General features: G+C 39.7%; 2 protein-coding genes and 1 long non-coding RNA gene across 8 annotated transcripts in view; 2 read left to right on the top strand and 1 right to left on the bottom strand.

Moving 5' to 3' along the window:
* The first annotated feature begins 36 nt into the window (after positions 1-36).
* LOC128770958 (uncharacterized) lies at positions 37-9,065 on the top strand. 2 transcript variants are annotated; one of them, XR_008416564.1, is made up of 5 exons: positions 37-303; positions 841-4,477; positions 4,563-5,856; positions 7,967-8,188; positions 8,908-9,065. It is a non-coding gene; the product is annotated as an uncharacterized LOC128770958 (long non-coding RNA). The 2 variants fall into 2 exon arrangements; XR_008416563.1 differs by having other exon boundaries at positions 4,563-8,188.
* Positions 201-21,552, bottom strand: ptpn5 (protein tyrosine phosphatase non-receptor type 5). Of its 2 annotated transcripts, XM_053885987.1 has the most exons (17): positions 21,397-21,552; positions 21,028-21,125; positions 20,457-20,552; positions 15,205-15,379; positions 12,160-12,272; positions 9,736-10,012; positions 9,443-9,565; positions 9,278-9,373; positions 7,993-8,243; positions 7,718-7,910; positions 7,228-7,312; positions 7,061-7,140; positions 5,686-5,823; positions 5,486-5,596; positions 4,557-4,717; positions 4,351-4,464; positions 201-3,226 (listed from the first exon to the last, which is right to left on the bottom strand). In XM_053885987.1, the coding sequence occupies exons 6-17, from the start codon at positions 10,003-10,005 to the stop codon at positions 3,133-3,135; spliced, it is 1,716 nt and encodes a 571-aa protein (XP_053741962.1). In that variant the 5' UTR covers positions 10,006-10,012; positions 12,160-12,272; positions 15,205-15,379; positions 20,457-20,552; positions 21,028-21,125; positions 21,397-21,552; the 3' UTR covers positions 201-3,132. The 2 variants fall into 2 exon arrangements, with proteins under 2 accessions (XP_053741962.1, XP_053741963.1); XM_053885988.1 differs by lacking the exon at positions 15,205-15,379.
* The window catches only part of LOC128770954 (receptor-type tyrosine-protein phosphatase eta), a 23,997-nt gene continuing 22,300 nt past the window's right edge, over positions 21,180-22,876 (top strand). For 2 of the 4 annotated variants that reach the window (XM_053885977.1, XM_053885976.1), the window contains exon 1: positions 21,182-21,463. In XM_053885977.1, the coding sequence (XP_053741952.1) occupies positions 21,398-21,463 (66 nt within the window). In that variant the 5' untranslated portion in view covers positions 21,182-21,397. Of the gene's footprint in view, positions 21,464-22,876 lie in introns of all 4 variants that reach the window. The other 2 variants (XM_053885979.1, XM_053885980.1) reach the window with 2 other exon arrangements.

Raw genomic sequence — 22,876 nt, 5'->3', positions numbered from 1 at the left:
TCTTTGAAAAAAAGGTTGTTTTGATGGAATGGGGATGCAACTTTGAAGAATGCCTCGGTTCTTTAGTTACAACGTTCTGTTTAACATTACGAAAATAGTCGTACAAGTCGTCGCTTCTTTTGCCCACCGAGAGTTGTCTCATGCATTCACTGACCCCTTGTGTGTAATATATGTAACTACACAACGACAAAAAGTGGGGGAAAAAAGAACAGGCGATCATGAAAATCTACCTTTATTTAAATGCAAAACCTCACAACTGAAAGCAATACTATAGCAGAGAAGAGGACTACTCGCTGGTTGGTGGTAAGTCTATCTATGTGGTTATCTCAACAACCAAAATCTCATTAAAAGACAATTTAACATCAAAAAACAAGCGAAGCAAATGGAATTCAGTCACATTTAGGCAACAATTTCAGAGGGTCGTGTCGTCAATTGACAGATTGTAGCTTTTCTTGTGGTTCTGCGAAAGGAGTTTTTGGCAGTTGGATATCTGATGTTCATGTATTGGTCCAAATGTATTTTCAAATATCTATTATACATGATTGTGATGATCTCTCTTTTTTTTTGCTTTTCATAGTCTATTGAAATCAGAGAAAACAGTTTAGCTGCCTTACATAGCGATGATTTCATATATGAAATTAGCCTGAAGGAAGAGATGAGTCTGTTACAGTCTCGCTCAAAAAGTTTATGACCACCATCGAACATATTTCCGCCAATCAGTGAGTTTAAAAAAAGGGAGTAGAAGACATCTTTTTTTTGTTGAAAATGTCCCTAAAGCTATGGATGTATTAAAAAAATAAAATAGCAACAATGGCACTGAGGAATTTAATTTGTTTTCAGGAAGCTAAAAAAGATGGAGGCCTGAGGAAACCAACTCGTAGGGTGCGGCAGCCAACAGGTGGAAATATATTGCCTGGCACAGATAAAGTAAGCTGAAAGACATGCAAGTACTTAATGTGGCAGCGGATGAAGTAGGAAAGGTGCCATTTCAGATCCAATCTTAGTCTGATGATAATACTCCATTGATGCAAAGGAAAGATGCAAGATTTTGAACTTCACGTCCTTGTTTTAAGGGGTGGTTCTAAACTTCAAGGTCAAAGACTGATTCCGATGTGAATATCCACCAATTTAAAAAGAACATACAAAAGCAAAGCATATCAAAGCTATGCCTAACGGCATAAAGTAACAATACTGAAGACGAAACATGTTTTTCTTTTTAGGAATTGACGGTAACTCAGGTAGTTGTCACATCGTGTTCTGTCAAATCAGCGATATAAATCAATGGTTCGATCCACAGTATAAGCTACATTCCGTCATGGTGTAAACAGAAATATACACAAGGCATCTACTCGAAAGGATTGTATCAAAATGTTCTAAAAATATCTCTGGTTGGTTTCACAAAAGCAAACTGTATCAAAAGCATTGGCCGAGAGCAAGCAATAGAATATAATAATAGGCTTTAAAACCTTTTACACAACGAAAAAAGCAGGGACAACCAATCACGTCGCTTTGATTGTGGACCTTCGGAGTCCCATACAGCACATGCAATCCATTAAACGATCAAAAACACAATACAGAAAAAATAACTTTTACAGCTGAACATCAGAGAGACAACCTCGGTTGGTCTATTGTGCTTCATACAGATTTGGCCTGACCTGTTTGTACAACAATCATGGGTGTCTAATGTGTGAGCTACTGTTGTCGCAGAAGCCTCACAGAGCGAGCGAAGCTTACTCCTGTTTCATGAGAGACTCCATCACAGTTTTTTTTCCCTGTGCTTCAAGGTAAGAAAGACATTTCGCTGAACTCCAGTGATGTTCCTTTGTACAGCACTCATTTCTACTCCTTGAATCTGGTTCGCCCTGTGAGGACTCCAAGATGATCTGTTTGTTTTATGCAGGATCGCTTGACTGTAAACGGTGTGGGCAATTTGAGTACTGCACAGGCAGCGGTGTAAAAACTTGAATGCAGAAATCTAAATTGGTTAATTCATAATTGTTTTACATTCCTTTGTTCCAAAACATTGCACATGCCTTTAAGGAACACTTAGCACCATGCAACCTGAAGATGAGGTGGCACCAAAAGTCAAGCCTTCTGTTATATATATTTTTTTACATTACACAATATGTTGAAATGAAATGTACTTTCAGTGTGTTCATGTGCTGGTGGGGTACAAAAGCAATGGGCAGAAAACCTTGTAAATGAAGTGAATGCCTCTATGAAAAGCAACTCTTACTACAACTGGACTTTTAATTTGAACTTGATATTTATTATCATGCCAAAATTCGAAATTAAAATGATGTATAGATACTCAGATACTGATGTGGTATGTAACACCAGCACAAATTGAATATCAAAGAGGGTTGTGGCCTATCATGCCCACACCAGGAATCTCGATGCATATAGAGCAGCTTTTTTTTTTTGCTTCCATAAGCTTTTGATTATTTGGTCATTTTGTTATATAGCTCTCCAAGAATGGGCACTTGGTAAAACACAAACGTCTGTCAAGGGGTCACATTCCGACCAATAGTAGACCAATGCTCACTACATCATTTCACATTTTGCTTATTTGCTCGCCGGTGGCAGAATTCAGCTTCAAATAAACAAAACAGGATTTTTTTTTTTAAATGAGAGTGTACTGTTTAGAGGTGTCAAGCTAAGTAGCTACTGGTTCCTAATCCCAACAGAAAAAGACGTTTTACAAGTCAGATGTAGCTATAATTGGATGAAATTTTTCTTTGTAAATTGATTGAATTTTCAAATAATATTTCATCCTTTAAACAGATGAACACACATTTAAAAGTGCAATGTCCTGAAAAGCATGTGAACACGACATTATTGTGTCTTTTCACTCGGCTGGTTCCTCATCTTCTATACTTGAATTATAATGCTAACAACTTCGTCCTCCTGTTCAGTACCTGGACAACAGTAATGAATCATAAAAGAAACAGCTGTGAAGATGCAGGTTGAAACTAGTCCAGATAATGATGGAAAAAGACGTCAGTTTTGGATGAAAAGATTTAGCCGTCGATAAGGGGGTGGGTAGAAATGATGCTAGGTACAGTGGCGTGTACCACCAGAGGCGGCACGATGTACAGTGGTGTGTCTCGTCGAGTTGGGCAGCGGCGCTCACTATTCCTCAGAAGCGTGAGAGAGCTGCTTTTCATACAAGCTGAGGACGTGATGCACGAACTGGTACTGCTCACACGTTTGGATCATCCCGCCTCTGACAAAACACAAGCACAGGAATTGGAGGAGGCATCGTCCCTGTTCTCCTGCATCTTCAAGGTGACTTGAGAAGAACAAATCTCTAATGAAATAGGTGTTGCATGTATGTTTAAAAAATTCTTTGTCCATTCCATCCGACAACAAGTGATTCATATCGCTCATAATTCAAGCAGTAGTGATGGTACTGGGTATTTCCTACTTCAGGTTTGATGAGCAGGCTTCTGGTAGAAGACTGACATCCTGAAAAGGTACCAGACCATCTCACAGGATTCTTAAGATCCACTCCCAGATGGACGACACGGCATCACACCCATGACTATTAAAAGGATCATTTTGGCCTCTCTTCCACGAGCAGAATTCATTCTGAAACGTGCAACTTAATAATAATAATAATACTAATAACAACAACAATAATAATGATAATAATCATAATAATAACAATAATAATAATAATAATAACAATAATCCATTCAATGTATTTATTGATCTAGACATTAACTAATTAATAGTCAAATTAACTCAGAGTTTAATGCAGGGAATGTTAATGTCACTTTTGTTATGTCACTTTTTTAAAGACAAAACAAATAACTAGAAAAGAACATTAAAATATGGATGAAAATTAAAACAAATAAATAGGGATTGGATTCCAAGAGAATAATTTCAGTTAATTCGTTATGGGTTAATAATGAAAATGACAGATAAATTGTGAATAAAAATTCTTAGGGAAGTCCAGGTGCACCACATACAATGTGATGTCATAACGGAAACATCAATGTTGAAGGAATCCTCAGCATGGACGGGAAAATAAATAAATCTATGTGCTTTATGTTGTCACTGCAGCCGCATGTTAATGCTTGCAAATTTAACAAAAATTTGATCTTTCTGGTAAGAAATATTAAAATGTGAAAATAAATTAAATAAATAAAGATCGAGGTGCATCCCTAATATAAACCTGTTTTGATGTAAACAGCTTTAAACAATAGCAAATTACAATAAAGTGTTACTTTTATTTATTTTTGTAGGTTTCTTTTTAAGAAACTGTCTTTTATCGTTAAACAAAAACGACAACAAAAAAAATTATTGAATAGCTGGTGTCACATTCGTACACAAGAAATATCTCACCTGTCCAGACGGAGCTGACATGTGGTTCTCAGTATGTCCACCACACCCTCAGTTCTCAGCTGCCTGCACAGGATGGAGGTGGCAATGAAGCAGCCAGTTCGACCAATGCCAGCGCTGCGGACAAAAGGTCAGCAGTGGGAGGATGAGAGTCAAAAATAAAATCCCAATACTTCCAGCGCTCTGACTGAATTCCTAATTTTTTTTACCTGCAGTGCACGATGATGGGGCCACTGGATGGCAGCGCTTCCTCTCTGGCTCTTTCCACTTCCTGCACGAGCTCGAGAAGTGGTGGCGCTTTGTCCGGTGTCTTCTGGTCTGGCCATGAGGTGTACCAGTACTGTTGCAGGCTCCTCTCCTCATCCCCACACTGTTCCACACGCACCGCACAAATCAATAACCATAGAAGTCCGCCATAGGTAGTATCATGACGTCTGGTGTAGTATAATTTGGATTGGTTTATTCATTATTATTATCATTATTTATTATTAGCATTTATTTTATGTTATTTTTAAAAAAGTCTTTCCTAATTGGTGGGATCCTCACTGACCTTGAATAAAGCTGATTCTGATTCTGATTCTGGAGTAACATAGGACTGCACTCAGAACAACATGAGCATGAAATTGAAAACACCTTCTAAATTACACTCTATATAACATTCACTAGGATGACTACAATACACTTGCGTATCCCATCAGATTGCCCATTGAGTTGCAGCATGACTGTTGAGAGACTGAAAGACAGTCCTGTCCAACCTGATAAGTGACCTTTGCAAAGGCCAACTTTTAAAATCCCCAAACTGTAAGTCGGCACCACTATTAGCATCATCTAGGGTGCTTACAGTCGAGATGGGAGATTAAGCTGCTAACCCTCTTAAGTGGTAAAAAACTGAGCACACTGGAAAGTTTGGAGTGAGGGAGGACTTGAGGTCACCACCCTGAATAGCCTGGTGTCAGTGATGGGAGCAGACAGTTCATCCCAAGTTCTAGGGCGTTACATAGACCTTTTGGTGAACTTGTAATCTAGGCTGTTGTAGGGATTGTTTGAGCTGAGCTCCCAGAACATGGATTTAAATTCTTGAATTTTGAAACTAATAATGGATTGCCTAGACAACATTACTATGAAAAGAGTTTCTTACCCTCAAAGTGAAAACTCTCAGACTGTAGTCATCTTCCTGTGTTACCGTGACAACGGTGATCTCAATGCCCTCGTGGGTAACAGTATCTTCGGGCCAGTACTCGGCACATTTCTACAAGGCAGAGAAGAAGCCCACCTAGAGTGAGTAACTCTGATGCACTCATCTTATTCACCGTGATGAGTCTATCTCCCCACGCTGACCTCGTTTTTCTCCTCCAGGTTGGTAATCATGACAATGATGGGGCATCGCTCTTGCCACACCATCCTCCAGAAGTCCCCGACCGTGTTCACAGTTGGACCCTGTGTAGCGATGTACGCACACTCTTCACCACCGTAACCCTGCGCACCACACAAAAAGTCATGTCGCGAAAGGTCAGTGGCATTTCAGTGCACGCTGAGGAGACAATATGAGGCTGTGGTGATTTCAGTGTCCATTATTTCAAAACAGATCTTAGTCTTAATATGCTTGTGGGTGAGCATCATCCCAGCAGTGACCAAAACTTCTCACACGGATGGCATCAGCTAACTTAATCTTATTGTCTAGGCCCTCATGGATGAATTTCTCACTCTTGCTTTGAGAGAAATTTCATGCACTCTTTATATCAAACTTTTTTCATGCACTTGTATCCAAAGCAGAGGTGGGTAAACTGTGGCTCAGGAGCCACATACGATCCCATGCCTTTGTTGTTGAGGCCCTCATGAGGTGGTATTTTGGTCCATATTTTAGCTGTATTAGTTATTTTAAAGGTTATGTTAATCTCCCCTCTATCCCCTCGGCATTGCTTGTAACTCAAAATAAAACGTTAAACGGTATATAAAAAATACCTCGCGATAAAATGCCTTCACATCATAGTTACATTCAGTACTTATGCCATAGCTACCGTACCCTGATATTCACTTTCAATATTCATGATTAATGCAATGAATCTTAAAATAAAATGTGTATAAAATGAAATAAAATATAATCTCCTTCCTTTATAATATCGTAGGAAATAAATATTTTTTTGGCCCCTTTCAACAGTCACAGGATACAATCTGGCTGTTCCAACCGCTAAAGTTTGGGTGAAAAACACGAAAACAACGGGCCGAAATTTCAAATGGGCTGAACAAAAAACATGTTTATAGAACAGCTTGGAAATGTCATTCATTCATTGATAAGAAACATTTTTTTAAATAATTAAAATTTAATAATTAGTGGCATGAGACCTATGAGGTTTGCATCAAAACACAAACTCTCCATTGCTACTGACGCACAACACAGTCTAGTTGTGAAGTACTGAGGAGGCCGCAGCGATAATTTTGCAGCCAACTTCATATGAAAATTATGATTTCAGTAATATAGGTTTGAATTTGACAGCTTGGTTTGTATTTCCATATCTTAATATACTCTACACTCAATCTTCTGTTCCATTCCAACGTCTTGGGAAGACACTTGTCGACCAGCACAAGAAAAATAAGTCACCACATTTTGGAAATCTCAATTCTCAAGTAGCGCTATAAAATGAGTTCATCACACTGGTGACCTCATGCGATGCAGTCATCTCACTTCTGACACCACGATCACATATCCACTTACTTTCAGATAATTGGCATTAATGTAGGTAGAGAGGAAATCGTCGTCATCCGGGGACTTCAGAATTACTCTGCTGTGTGTGTCTGGAGGATTTAAAGGACACAAGCGTGGTTACAGTCGCTCCCAATGTGTCTTGTTGTTGCCTTCCACTGGGTTGCAAGTGTACTCACTGGGTAGAATGGTTTTATAGCGGTTCTTTCTCACCAGTCCTGGATAGTTATACTCCTTCGGGTCCACAAAGTTCATGGGAGTTTCCTGACAAACAACACAGAGCATTAATCAGCCAGAGCCGCAGCCCCCAGCCATCATCACCGCTGCTCTCAAATGGAGAGAAAATGATGAAGACATCCAGCCAGTCGCTACAATGCAGACTAATTGGTGCTTCAGTAGCTCGACTAACTGTATCTTATTGACTTCCCACATGTGATCCTGACTCTAAACCCTCTACCTTGCAGACACCAGAATCCTCTGTGGGTTTCATATGCTAATATGGCTGTATCTCTTCTCCCTCGCCCACTGAGAGACGGTGGAAGAGCTTACGGGTGTGCGCGGCTTTCTAATGGATGTTTGTGTGGAACTTGGTGTTTGTGATGAGTCTGTGTTTATCTGTATTTGCGTCTGTTAATCCTAGCGTGGGTGAGCTGCGCTAGTGAGACTCACATAAAACTCCGCCTGCAGGCTCTGGTCATCCATTGCCCGTGTGTGAAGCATAGCCGGGGTGAGGACATGAGTTCCCTCCCGGAGGTATTCCTGGGCCGACTGGTCTCTTGGGGACAACTGTGCACCGTAGCCATAAGGCTCTGTGCAGCCTGGCGTACACATGTCCAGGGTCAGGGAGACATTAGAGCCCCTCCTGTGTGATGAACATAAGCAAATACCTTCTGCATGGCATGTCCAAACTCCACACAGACACATGAACGACAACTATGTCTCACCTCTCTTGGAGTCCCACTGGTGTGACGAGGAGAGTTGGAGCATCCCCGTCATTCTTGCTGTCGTTCCCTAATTCGAACACTGGAGTTTGTGGGACAGGGTCCAAGTCCTGGAGATCCTCCTGAGCATCCGTCCACTCTGAGAGGGTGAAGGAGGGCTGGCGACTCACAGACTGCCGTCGATCATTCATCTCCTTTGGTAAGGATCCCGACGCACACCATCCGTTACGCCATTTGCTCACCATTTGGAAAACCTGTCGAGAAATCCGTTATTCAGTCACCCATGTTGCTAGCAATCGCAATAAGGTGATTGTCCTATGTGCATAACCCGAGCCCCAAGTCAAGATATTTCAGGTTGAATGGAGTTCTCATGTATATACTAGTGTAGTAGTAGCGTTGTTGGAGGTCAATGGGGAGCTGTAGTAACGCCCATCTGCTTCCACCTCACGGGACCTTACAAAATTGAAGTTAACAAAATTGTGAACGGGAGTCAATGGAGAAAGTTATTTTCTGATTTCGTTGAAATATGCTATGGATCTCACATATGATGTATGTGAATTTGAATGCCACTTAAATGTCATGTGAGCGCTGCTTTTCTACGGGCATCAAAAGTTACTTTAGGTTTTATGTGATGTGACATGTAGGCGTGAACTACTACCTCATCTACCCTTGATAGCTTAGCACCTTTAGCATCTGTTTTAGCGCCAGAGCAGTCGGAATCTGCTGTGACATGGGACGTTTGATTTATAGTCCAAATAATTATGTATCTTCACAAGCAAATAAGTCGTAAATTTCTTGACAAACATAGTTGAAACTTAAATCATTACTTATTACTTATCATTTAAATTGACAGCAAGTGTGTGAGGCAAAGTGGACCAGAAAATAACTTAATAATTAATAATTTTTTTCTGATCTTAGGGCCCATGGACCAACCAGAAGGGGCGGCGACTTAGGCTCCCTATAGATGCGTTCAAAGGCCAGCCACTGAGAAGCCTTAAATGATGGAAACCTAGTGGGGCTTGAGCACTAGCCCCTTTTCACCGCATGAAAAAAATGACCCTTCAATAGACTATTTCTTCCCCCCACCATTGCTAAATTCTTGAAATTAAACTCTTGAATGATGAATACATACAAATTTTGTTCATCCTTGACTTGGTTTTAGTTTAAAATACTGGTCCCTTGCATGACTGAGTTTGACTCAGATGTGGCTTTGTCTCGTGTAAATATGGTTTTCTAGACCCCCCCCAGTGTGTTCTGGGACTGGAGCTTTGGAAAGGCCATGTCGTACCATAATGACACAGATGGACACGCCGATGCCTGTCGTGCTGTGGACAATCCAGTAGTGTTGTTTGGTGTTCTCCAGTTCCTTTATCACCAGCACAGACTGTAACGATTGAGAAGGGGCCGTTAAATACCATCATTTGGAGCGTAACCTATTCAGCTATTTACTCACGTCCATTCCAAAAATGGGGTGACAGGGCAGAATTAAACTGGTGTAGAAGTAGATGACCTGAAGGGCTTTATAGATGGAAGAGAAAGGGCCGTTTCCTTCCATCACAAAAAACAACCAGTAGCCCTGAAGGTAGAGAAGAAAGGCCATTACTCAGGTCACAGTGAAATGAAGACGCCCTCATACAATGAACAGCAAGACCTTACAAAGCCCTGACTGTAGACTGATACTGTTGTAGTCATACACGAAACACCACATTGGAGAGCTATGAAATTGAAAAAATAACGTTGACATACTGTAACTTGGGAGACGACGAACAGCGCAGCCCAGCAGTGGAACTCAACCACCGTGAGGTAAACCTTGCGCAGCAGCACCTCTTCCTCATGTAATCCCGGCACCTCCAGGGTTCCATCTTTAAACTCTGACTGCCTGTCTCTTTTTGGAACTCTGTCACCAATTTTTTCACCCTTCGTGGGCTCATCCAACCAAACAGGATCCTCATCTGGCCTCAGGAAGATAGAGTCCTCTGTGTGGGAACGAGTGGAGCTGCTAAGCCGACGGGTCATGATCCTCCTGTGAAACGAGGTGCATTAGATGTACTATGTTTAACGCACCTGCAGGATAGTTTTTTTCTTTTTTTCATATGTATGCTGTAAGGTAATACGGACAGTATTTCATCATAATTACCCAATAAAAACCCAATTTTATACATATTTATTTATTGAATATAAATGAAAAAGCACAATATTCTGAAACAAGATATCAATTTTATTAATGGATTTTAATGCAATTCTATAATATTGAGAAAAGAATATGAATGAAACCTTGTGCAAAACATTAAAAAACACACAGATAAGAAAAAAATGTTTTTCCTTGCTGCTTCAATTTAAATTAAGGACAAGGAATATAAAAATATATGCCAGGTATTAATATATAAGATAATAATAGGATTTTGCTACTACAACAAAACAACAGGGTAGGTTTGATATATGATAAGTGCAGGGTACAATAGTACTTAAAGATATGGCTAACGAAAGTGAAATAGGGCAGGATAAGAAAGAGAAGCCAGATGAAAAGACTCCCCTGATGAGGGAAAATGAGTCAACTAGGTTTTTGATTTCCGCAGCAGTCAGGAAAATAGCACTTGTTTGCTGCTCAGTGACGTCCTCTTTGTGTTCTTGTGTGTGGAATGACGTGAATGGGATTTTGTGTTTTCAAATGAGCTTGTCTGTGACAGGACGCTTTCATTCAGATGTACAGCGTCACAGCATTAAGTGGCCCTCATCTCCAGACCCTCTTATCTAGGCCAAGATTGGACTCTTTTGTGAGCGTGTTTGGTTGTGCACACGTGTGTGTGTCAATGTATTGACTTTTCTTTTTCAGAGGGATCAAAGAGTTCGCATCACATTGATCTGTAAGACCATAGGTTTTGGGAAATGATATTTATCTGAATAAACCAATGTGTCTGTTTATGTGTGTGTTTTCATGTGTGTATTACAGAAGGGAAAGCAAACGTTTGAGTTTGTATTGCAGAGAGATGAGTCAGGGGTAACGTGTTTACAGCCCAGTTCGTCGCCTTGGTAACAAAGTGGCTCTCGTCCCTCTCCACAGTCCTGAGCATTATCATGTACCGACACACACATTCACACACACGCCCACTCACATGCAGTGTATGTATCAGCCACCTGTATATTCAGTGCTCCTATTTCCACCCTGCTCTTTTGTCCTTCAACCATTAATAAAGGTAATTTGTGCATTAGCTAATTACCAGCACACACTTTGTCTGGAGGGAGTTGCTTGTATCTCATATCTCTTCATTGATTTTCATTAATTAATTAATTTATTTTGAAAAGGCACAATTATAGCCGTGCAAAAAACAAACACAAAAAAACAATAATAATAATCCTGGATGTCTTTCCAGTCCAGCTGAAATTAATACAACTGCAGTCTTGTGTATGGCAAAAGTCATATTGTAATAACAAAGGCGACAAAAATTTCAAAAAGAAATTGCGGGAAAAATATAACATGGTCACAATATCACTCATTATTATATATTATTCTATATTGTTGTATACTATATATTAAAAAAATAATATTAAAATAAAATACAAATAAAGAATCTCCTGTCCTAATGCATTAAAATACATTTCCATAACTAATATATTAAGGAACAGCAATATTGCTTAACCAAAGCTAATATATGTATATATATATATATATTTTTTTTTTTTATCCCATGAAAAATGTTTCAATAGACAACAAATAGCAAAATGACGTGATAGTAATGCAGGTTAAATGCATTCTACTAAAGAAACATTTGGAAATTATAACATAGAATAAGTAAAATGAAAAAAACATATCCTTTCTAAGGCGACAAATTAAAAGATCATAGTAATAAAATCTATAAATACAAAATAAAATGAAATAGTTTTATTGCATTATCATCATGAAGTATACATGAATACATATATACAGTAAATAGGACTTTATAAAACTTCATAACACCTTGGGATCAAGTGAGTTCTACGTTGTTGTACTATACTAATACCAAACTAATTCATATTATATAACCAATTCACCAGTTATGAATAAATCATTTGACACTTCTTTTGCAGCATGTTACCAAACTTGGGAAAAAAAACTACAGCAAACAAACCAAGACACAAGATTTAACAGCAATTCGCGTTCATAAATGTGTTCAAATATGTGTATGGACTCACGTGTGATAGTGTTGTGCACGTCTGCGGGGTGATGGAGCAGATCACATGATCAAGATGAAACCGTTATGCGTTGTCAGCCAGCTGTTGTTAGCCATTATGCACCGGAGTGAAATCTGAGGGGGAGAAAAGAGAGGAGATGACTCAAATGTAACTGCTGAGAGTGTTACATGGCTGGTAATACACCATCACCGACTGTGGATGGATCAGAGTAGCACCCTTGTCAGCTCCCAGCTGTGCCATCATGAGCTGTCGAATGAGATGGAAGGTGACACACTAAACTGTCAATCTATCCTCCCGGTTCTTTCCTCACTTGCCTTTTCTGACAGGCACTTGAGCCAGACAGACCAAACACCTTTGGAAAAAAAGCACTGGTATTGCACCTGGTGAATCAGTATGCATGGAACCGCGGTTCTCCTCTGCTTCTGTGCCACTGGACCCTGTTGAATGAGGGTGAGCTCAGCAGAATATGAAACCACGCCAAGAAAGGTGTGTGTTCCAGTGTGTGTGAGTGCTGAACAGAGGGGGTGCTGCTTTGAGTCCTTTCCTACATCCGCTTGCTGTGAAGGTGGTTTTGAAGTGATGACGCTGGAAAAGCCTGGGCTGTAGCCATGGCGACATGCATACAAATAATGTACACACAAGTGCAATAGTATACGGACTGAAAATCAATTGTGTTCCATAAAAAAACTTCACTTTTTTCGCTTTAAAGCAACAGATGGACAGGTGAGAGGATGGAGAGATGAATGGGTCTGTTTGTGCGTGTGAAGGTTGTCTGAAGCGATGACGCAGTCAGGTTGGCGTTTCGGTTTCTGTGGTTACTAACATACTGTGTTGAAATAAAAAAAATGAAACACACCAAGCTTATCCGCAAGGGAACAGCAATGACACTTACATGGTCGAATAATTATCCTTCTTCACTTCGACTAGTTGAAGTTCTTAACTTAATTTAGAAACTGTCCTGATATGATGAGACAAAACCAAGAACTGATAACATTATGACCACCTGAGGCTATAGTTTCTTGCAAAGATTGCTGCCTTTTTTGTAATAAGAAACACAGGCCTGTCAGCTACAGGATGGAGAACGCTGCGATGGGGAGCAAAGGCTGTTTGTCTACGAGACTGAAAGCCACTCACAAAAAGGTTGGCAGTAAAAAGAAGATAGTGACAAAACAAGAATTGCTATGTTCTCCAGATGACAGCAAACTTCACTGTGAAAGTCAAGTTTAAGGTAAACGGTGAACAGCATTTTGGTACAGTAAGACATACATGAAAGGAATTAATAAAAACAATGTTATTTAGTTTTAGTTTCAAAGGGCCATTAGTTTAGCTTTGTATGTTACTGGACTGAAAGAACATGGGGGAGGCCAAATATATACCAAAATAGAACCCTGGTTCATATACTGTAGAAGCCAGATTTTCACTTCTTTTCAAGGTGATCTAGGACATAACTATGGTGTAACCATGCATTAGGAGCACTACAGAAATGTCGCTGGTGCGATTAAATGTGAGAAAAATAGCTTTAACTATTCATTTAAAATAAGTTCATCTCAACAGTCATTTTAGTCCCAACTCCAGCAGCAATGACATTCAGATTATCATTGTGTTCCAATTGTGACTCAGCTGACATGGAGCCCTCATATTGTTCTGTATCTCTCCGCAGTGAGTCATAATACTCAATGAATAATTTTTAATTTGAATTGTGTGCGATTGTTTATTTTATTCTTTTAACATTTACTTGAAGCATCATAAGTCTAGTTGCAAAAGTTTAGACACATCAGGTGTCACAAGTAGGATGTTACATCCATAACATCATACTATGTCCAGTTATGAACATTTTTGCTGAGTTGAAAATTACATTCCAACTTTAACTTTCCAACACCTGATGATGACCTGCAGTTGATGCAGGCTCGAAGTCTCACCATTACTCTTTACTTTCTTCACCCCTTCCATCTTAAAACCATCACATTGGTCCTCACCAATGATCCAAACAAAAGATGTGACCAGGATCTTTGATTGAAAGCTCTAGAACAAGAGGAATAAGCAGCATCATTTCATTCTTAGTGTGACTGACAGATGGCTCATGTTTTAATGGATAGTGCCGATGATCTGATGTTCTCTGTCTGGAAAACAACATGCACTCACCAAATCTCTGCTATAAAAATATATTTTATTTCAGGGACTCATCCATTTCCTGTTTCTATGTTCATCAATGTGAGGTATCAAGTGTGAGATGAAGTGCTTATGTGGCAGCGAGATGATGGGGTGAGAGGAAGCTCTCTCTAAAACTGATGATGGAAAGGTAACATGAGCTCCAGTCACAAGGGCCACAACTGCCTCGGCCACCTTTCCCTCTCTGTCACACCGAACACTGACTTTTATAGGAGTGTAAGATGATGAAAAAAATAATAATCAAAGCCCGCAGCTCTCACCACAGAGACAGATAATCCATCGTCTCCACTGTTTACATTCACTTCAACGATCTCTCAGGGCCATTTCCAATAACATCATCGCGCGCACATCAACATACAGTTGTGCTTAAGCTTGTAAATAATTAAAATGTGCTGCATAGCAAATTCATTTACAGGCTGCCGGAGATGAATCTGGAATCCCCGTGACAAAGGCTTGTGTTGTGCGAGTGCACTGCATCACAACATCAGTGCAGGAATGGCATTCTCTGGCGGTCATTCATACCAACACAAAACAGCATTCAGATCACGTACTGAGATTCCACAAACTGACCACCGGATGGATTGGTAGTGAAATGACTCAGGACGTGGACTCCCCTGCTAGAGATTAAGCCGTAAGATTCATCCCAGCTCCTGGGGATTAATGAGATGTGCGAGTAGCATGAGCCGTCCAACCTGTTGTTTAGTTCTTGAAATTGCAGCTCCCTACCTTTGCACTGGCAAGAAAGCGCAACAGCCATATGGACGCTTGAGGAGGCGGGGGGGTTGCAGAGGAATTGGTATTCACTATATGTCGCACAATCAAAGTGGACTAGAGAGATGAAGACTAGAGCACACATAAGGCAGTTAGTCCTCTTACCTGTCTTCACATCACCATCTGTCTCCCTGTTTCCTCTCAGCCAAACACAGAGAACCACGCCAATCCCTTTACTGCTCCTCCGTCTGAGTGAGAGCGGACCCAGCTCACATGTATGGGAGAGACGGTGCAACAGCCAGAGACGGAGGGAGGCAGTGGAGGGTAGCAGAGGTAAAAGCTGCCAAAGGGGGAGCTTGCATCAGTGTGTGGAAGTATGGTGGAGCTTCTCTATTGTTTGTATCCAGCAGGACTGCAAGAGAGAGATCCACAGGCGGCAGCTTCGTCTAGGTATATGCAGCAAGAGGCTGTACGGTATCCTTGGCAACAGAGCCAGAATGAGGAAGAGAGGGAGAGGGAAAGAGAGAAAGGGAGCTGGAGTGCATGGGAGAGTCCGCATGCATGTGTGTGTGTGCGTGTGTGTGTGCTATGGAATACCTAATGGAATGAAGGCTGATTTACGTTTACATAGGGCTCAGCTTGCTTTTAAGATAATAGAAGGTCAGCGAAAAACGCTGCCTCACATTCAGAAGTTCCCTGAGGTAAAGCCATGATTTTAGTATTTGTTTTCATTCGCAGTCAGTTGTCAGTGTCAATGTGAGTCACTGCAGTGTCCTCTTAAATCACCAGAAATGACAGCGTGCGCACGTGTGTGTGTGTGTGTGTGGGGGGGAGTCAGAACAGAACACACCACTGAGCTGCGAACACCCCCACTGTCACCTCCTCTGCCTCGGAGCTGTGGGCTCTGCCACCCACCTTACTCCACGTATTTGCCTCCTTGCTGCTGTTGTCCCCACACACATCACCTCTCCTGTCGCTTCATGTCTAGTTCCCCTCACCAATTATTCCTTCCTTCAATTATCTTTCCCCCCACTCTCTTACTCCTTCATGTCCTCCAATAAGTTGAACACCCTCTAAACTGTTTAAGGAAAAAAAATCTTAAAAAGCATTCATAAAAGTACATATCTGATACATATATTAAACATTACAAATGATTCATGTTTATGTCATCTCTATTATTATATATTTCTGACTTCCACAGCAATTTATTTCCTTATTTCCATATTTCAATACATAATTCTATATGCCTTATATGACACACTTTCTATACATTTTAAATTGACAAAATGACAAAACAAAACAAAACAAAACAACATCTTCTAACTTAGGAACTTTCCTATTGGTTTGTGTTTTCACCACTGACTTCGACGAAAGTGTCTGCAGCTAAGCTGTTTACAGTACATGCATTTTAAAAGTCTTTTGAAAGATGGAAGATGGAGCAACAGATTCTGATGGGGACATCAAAGGTCAAATCCAGGATGAATTAGGAAATACAACCATCTCTCGGGAAATATGTGACTGCGGTTAAGACCCACATGTACAATGCAGTGTGTCATAGATTACATGATTCTTAGTGTGCGCTCTGTCATGTTGACGTAATAAAAATCTTTAGTAAAATGTGATGTTTCTGGCTTATTTTTAAATGAACATTTCTCTGAAATGGATAGACAATCCATCCTGTAATTCTATATTATGGAGATGCTTCATCTTGCTAACATTGTAGATAATGCTGACATCCTGGAAAAGCATAATAGGGCCCCTTTAATGAATGTTTTGTCTTTTTTGTTGTTTTATCACACAGCGCAAACGTCTAGCGTATGACCATGTTTTGTTATCTGTCCAAGCCACAAACACTGAAATACGGAAGTATGACACCAGTGTCTCTTCACTGATCAAGAGTGTAACCACAAGTTTCTTTATTCTTTTTTTCCAGGTAGTTTGTACATCTGGTTCTTTCTGAGGGGGAACTTCTGGTCTAAAATTAGAATATTTGAATACATCACAAGTGGATGCATTTTGCTTTTTGTTGAGGCCAACAGTCATCACTATAATTCGTATTTCTCAGTCCAAGATTCCATATTGTCACTTAGAAGCAAACATTAGGATTTGAATATGAAGCAAGCCCCACCCCAAAAAACTGCAGATTGGAACTAAGGATGTTTTTGAAAGAAGTGTGTTTTTTTAGTTTTCATAGGCTTATTATCTGGGGGTATTTAGCTGAGAGGCCTGGAGAGAGCAACATACAGAGCTCTCTGCACCTAAATAAAGATGTCACTTGGTATATATAGTCCGTATCATGATCTGTACGCAACATTGAGTATAAATCGGCCTTTAAGGCTTCAGATTGTCAAAGTAGAGATAATGCAGGGTTGTCAGACTCACGAAAAAGGGTGTCCTTTTAAACCCAGTCCAACTCATGGGTGGTAAAATACATAGGTTTTAGGTATTGAACAGTCAACCAAAAATTCCAGAGGCTAATTTAATCATTTTTAGCATTTGGGTCACATAAAAGTTCCTGGCGGGCCAGATTTGGCCCTCAGGCCTTGACTTTAACAAATGTCACAGAGTCCTTAAAAGTAGATTTTTGTTACACAGGAGTCCACACCTTTCAAGTCAATACTATGACAACGTATTTCAAGTGCCAGCAAGGCAATACTTCCACATTTAATGCCAGAGACGCATGAGAAGAAACTCTTTCATGTGTGCCCCCACTGACCTGGTAAGGCTGCGCCGCCCGCACCCTTCCTTCTTTCAGCTTATCATGTATTCACAAAGATCATTACGCCCAAACACACGACTGCAACATCAATATCGTTTTATGTGCCAGTCCAGACTTGTTTACTTTCATTTCAAGCCTGGAAGTCATGACGGCAATTATGACCATTTCCTCAACATAAACAAACAAGTGAGTCATGTTGAAAGAGAGATAGGAAGCAAAGAAACGTTGTCCTCTGCTTTGACATCTTTGATAATTAGAAGCCGCTGTCCTAGAATTCAGGCAGAACCCGTCTCCTTTACGCTGTAGCGAACTGCTGTTCTGATAGATGGCTTGTCCAGTCTCATTGCTGCTCTGCATGATTTAATAGTGAGAGGAAGTATTTCACAATTGAGGAAGAGACTCTGGGTCAGGGAAGTACAGTCAATGTGTGAACTGCTGTTGGGAAGATAGTCTTCTCAGGCTGACCCTGAACTACTCTCCAACAAACCGCCAACCAGAGAGTACCAGCTGTTTATTGATGTGTTTGGAACAGAGGCCTCTTCCTCTTCTTGTGGTTCAGTGGTTGGAGGCAGGCGATTCATTTTTCCACCATGTCAGACACTGGAACTGAAGGCGAAAGTATTTGTCTAAAACCAATTATAGTCTCAGTCAAAAGTGACTGATGTCTAATAGCAACGATTATTTAAATGTAAACTTGTGATCAGAGACAACTGCAAATTCTCCGGCATTATACATTCTGTTTATCCTCCTCAATGTTCATAATTATTTTTTCAATTTTTAATCAATTCATTGTTATTTTGTAGTTAGTTTGGATGGCAAATATGATCACTTAAGTTAAGTTTAAATTTGAAATTCATTTACCACACATTAAACATGATAACAGAAAAACAGAGAAAAAACAAGCACTCAAAAATATTTGTATGTTGTCGGCTTTACAACTAGTGTATATGTAATCCAGCTTTCAGAAAACACATAAAAACTTAAAAGTCAGTAGTTTGTAACAAAATATTGTTTTCATCTATACCACACAGAGTGTCACTGAAACATCTCTTCGAGTCAAATATGTCTCCTGCTCTTGATATATTTTCCCCTGTCCTAGGTATCATGGTATGTCTGTGCCTCTTCAGTTTTTATTAAGATTTCACATTGACCTTACGTGGGCTGCATGTTTGCAGTCCTGCCCTGGTCTGAGCTGTTTTCATTCCCTCCTCTCACTGGTTGTCTCTGCCTTCTGCCCAAAACCTCATTGTCCACGTTATGATACTGCAGCACCAGACTGATGCACTCAAATGACAAAATAAAACCGACAGGTCAATGTTCCAATAGTGTTCAATAATATTTCCTTTCTCATCTAGATGTTATTTTGCTTATATCACAAAGACTTTCACAGTGATGCTAAGTGTCTGATCCACAGCAAACACTTTATTGTGGATTCAATTTGACCTATCGTGCGATTCTTCAAACACAGAAGCTGTTAATTCATTTTAGTGAACGAGTGGAAAAAAGGAGCCTCCCACTTCCACATTGCTGCTTCCTCTATACATCTACATATGTACCAACACTGTTTGAAGTACCGTGAGTTTTGACTTCTTCATCTCGTCTGCCTCTTTGACATGTCCAGTTTGGGCTGAGAGCCAAAACTTTCAGTTTCTAATCTATTGTCTTTTTCATTTGAACAGGAAGATGAAATTCTTTCTTTGTTTCCTGTTTATAACATTTTGATGCTTCGGTTGACCTTTCCAGGGTGTCCTCTTCTCACCCAATGAATGGAATGGACTAGGAAGACCCTAGTATCCAGACCCTAAGAAACAGCAACTGAATAATGCAAAAAATAATAATGCTTTAATATTTTTTTTTTATTTACCCAAGATTAGGGGCTCTAGCTCACCAGCAAATATAAAATAAGTAATTCGGCACAAGCATGTATAATAAACGGAAATACACCTTCATTCTACTTCACCTCATTCATTCTCCAATGTCCTCCAGTTGCTGCAAACAGTATCTTCTTGATCAACAGTTGTCTATCTTGGAGTCTAAATTGTGCACTTATCTCTGTTTGATTCTGTAATACCTAAATTGTACTCCTTAACACCGACTGAAACATATCTTTATTGTTCCTGAAAACGTGGACGCATCAACATATGTTAAATATCCTGTTCACCTTTTTTTCATGGACATTTTTTTAAATATGTGTTTCAGAACTTCTGTTTTGGGAAAACAACCAGTGTAAAGCACATGATATTTTGAATATTTGAAAGACATGAGAGATGGTGTGCTATTGTGAAAAATCACCTTGTATATTTCTTACTGCTGGTGACGCGTTTTAGTACCAAACACCCTGGTTTATTAACCCATTACCTCCAGGCTCCTTCAATACAGTTGCATTCAGTGTGACAAGACAAACTGGTAAGAGTCAATCTGGCGTTTGTACTTTTGTTTTTAATGTGTGGTTGTTGATGTTTCAAGAACATAAATCCATGTCTTGAATGCTGCCTTGACAAATTTGATATGAATCTAATTACAAGACAAAATGAGTGTAGAATCAACCATGTTTCCGCTTCTTTGGTTTTACTGCACCAGGTGTACAACTCAGGAGGCATGTCTGCAGAGTCAGGTCTCAAACGTTTCAGTCGAAACCCAAATTAGAACCCTGTTTAAAAACCTTTAAAATGGACAAAATGAAGAAACTAAAACGTACCTTTCCTTGAAGTTTGGAACCAAACCAAGTGTTCTGTCCAGCCTCGTCGTACTGGTCACTGTCTAGTTTAGTCTTCCTTCACGGGTAGATTATTTTCTGAGTCAGAGAAAAGTTACTCATTAATTCCTCACAAAAGTGTGGATTTCTCAACATTGCAACTGGTTTAACATGGAACTGAATACAACACATACATATTAAGCAGGAGAAGATGTAACTACATTTGTATTTTACAGCTGTTTTGGTGAATATTTCAGCTTGTTGGTTACATTGATTCTCAATACCTCAATATTGAATGTTTCTCTAAGCTACGACAGTGTGTGTTTTACATACACCTCACATGGTTGTAAATGACAGAGTAAATGCGAATTTTGAGTGAACGCAGTTGCTAGCGCTAACAAATTAGCAAGTAAGCAATGTTTGTTAAAAAACTGCCTTTGTCGAAATTATTAATTACTCTTTTATGTAGCTGAAAGGTTAATTAATGTGTGACTTGGTGTTTTGTCAAGTCTTTTGTTGGATTAATTGAATCAACAATTGTGTTTTCACTCGTTTCATTCCCTTAAATATTTACTTTTGAAGTTTTCAATGGCGGCTGAAGTATAGTTGAAGTCGTTGAACTCCCGCAGCTGATCTGAGACCAGCGGAAACTGCATCTGGGTCTTCGTGAAACTGAAACGTAACGTGAAAAGGTAGTGAGAAAACTGCCTGACTGTTCAGTCGAGAAAGCGTTTGTGAAGATAGAGATGCTGATGATGATGATGACGAGAAGAGTGACAGCTTCTTCCCCAAACTTCCCCACAGTGACGCTCCTCCCACAGTCAACTTCTAGCCGTCGAACACGCAACTGTTTTTCACGAGTGGACGGCAGCACGTCGAACACTTGACGGAGAGGATCAGACGGAACTGGAGCATGAGAGTGTAAAAGTTCTCTGAAGGTCACCATGAAGCCCCCGCCGCGGTTCCTCCTCCCCATGTGGACCTTGCTCGTCTTCTCCGCGGCACTGAAGGTAAACCTCAAGTTCGCCTTTCGCACGGTCCAAGTCCGAAAGATGAAGCTGAAAGTTGATGGAGTGAAACTGCACCTGCTGAGCGGCTCGCTGCGGCCACTTCTTCAAAACTCTCTCCTGTCGTCTGCTCCAGTCTTTTCAATACGAGTTTGAATCTTGGTCATGACGTCATGGTGCCATTAAATCGGTGACTTTTGAGTGAAAATGCAGAACAATGACAGGTTTGTGAAGCGAAACTGCGGTGGTATTTGAAGAATTAATTTACTGATGAGATGAACAAAGAGGGATTAATGTATGTTTCGCCACTTATTAGTCGTCTTTGTGTTAGGAATAGTGTATATTATTGTATTAATGTTGTAAGACAGTTATTAAACATGAAGATGTACCTAATACAAATACACTTACTGTGTCAAATTCAACGTTTAGTATAATAATGAGTGCAATATTAAATATGTAAACGCAGTGTTATTGTACAGAAGAAAAATAATTTCTTATTATATTTATATATATTCTTAATAATTTTATGGTTGTCTCGAAACAGATCTATTAGATATTACAGTACATTAGGCAATTTTTTATTTTTATTCATTCATATATAATATGATATATATAATATAATATATAATATAATATAAAATGAACTTTGACAAAGCAAAGCATACTCATTGCGTCTAATGACAACTTTAGAATATAAGGGGGAAGAATAAAGGCAGTCTAATCTAATGTTCACCATTACATAGACATTAATATTTATTGAACAGATTTGAAATGAATTTATTTTGTAAATGTCTCCACAGCGTCACACAGTCAAGTATCATTGAACAGAGGTGATAATACTCAGAAACTCATTGGCAGTGAAGTGAAATGAAACAAATTAAAGTTTAATCAAGAAGCCATTATTTCAGAAGAGTTCACCTTAGATTCGCTCAATAAACCCCGATGTGTCTTGAGCTGTGACTTGTCTTACAGAGAAGGAATGTTAATTGATTGCTCTCTGATGTGAGACTTGTTTTTTAACATTTTATCATTGATCAGTGGATTACAATTTAAATGGATGATTAAACTTATTAGAGGTTGAGGCCAAACTAGTCCGTCTGTTTTAAATTTCAATGGGTGTTTATGATTCGTAGAACCATATGCGTCAGGCATAGACAACGAAAAACAGGATGAGAGAAAGTTGCATTTACTTTTCCGCAATTTTCTTACCAAGCAACGGCTGCAAGAAGATGCTATTTGAATTTGTTTTACATTCACATATTTATCCTGTGACAAATACACATGCCTAGAATGAGACTTCAACTCACTCTGACAGGTATTCTTCTTCCATAGTGTTTGAATCCGAAATCATTACGTTCCTTGTTTGACCTTCAACTTGCCATCTCTAACTTACTGTATACAGTATATACGTACTAA

The sequence above is a fragment of the Synchiropus splendidus genome, chromosome 14 (genome assembly GCF_027744825.2).
Source record: "Synchiropus splendidus isolate RoL2022-P1 chromosome 14, RoL_Sspl_1.0, whole genome shotgun sequence".
Taxonomy (NCBI): domain Eukaryota; kingdom Metazoa; phylum Chordata; class Actinopteri; order Syngnathiformes; family Callionymidae; genus Synchiropus; species Synchiropus splendidus.
The sequence above is the reverse complement of the archived record's forward strand: the minus strand, read 5'-3'. Positions and strand labels throughout refer to the sequence as shown.

What these genes read in the sequence shown, in the direction of transcription:
- ptpn5 (XM_053885987.1), bottom strand. Translation starts at nt 10,005, where the DNA reads ATGACCCGTCGGCTTAGCAGCTCCACTCGTTCCCACACAGAGGACTCT. An exon ending in TCGTCGTCTCCCAAGTTACA is followed by an intron (nt 9,566 to 9,735) that starts GTATGTCAACGT and finishes CTCTACCTTCAG; the next exon opens with GGCTACTGGTTGTTTTTTGT. An exon ending in TGAGAGTTTTCACTTTGAGG is followed by an intron (nt 4,718 to 5,485) that starts GTAAGAAACTCT and finishes CGTGTGGAACAG; the next exon opens with TGTGGGGATGAGGAGAGGAG.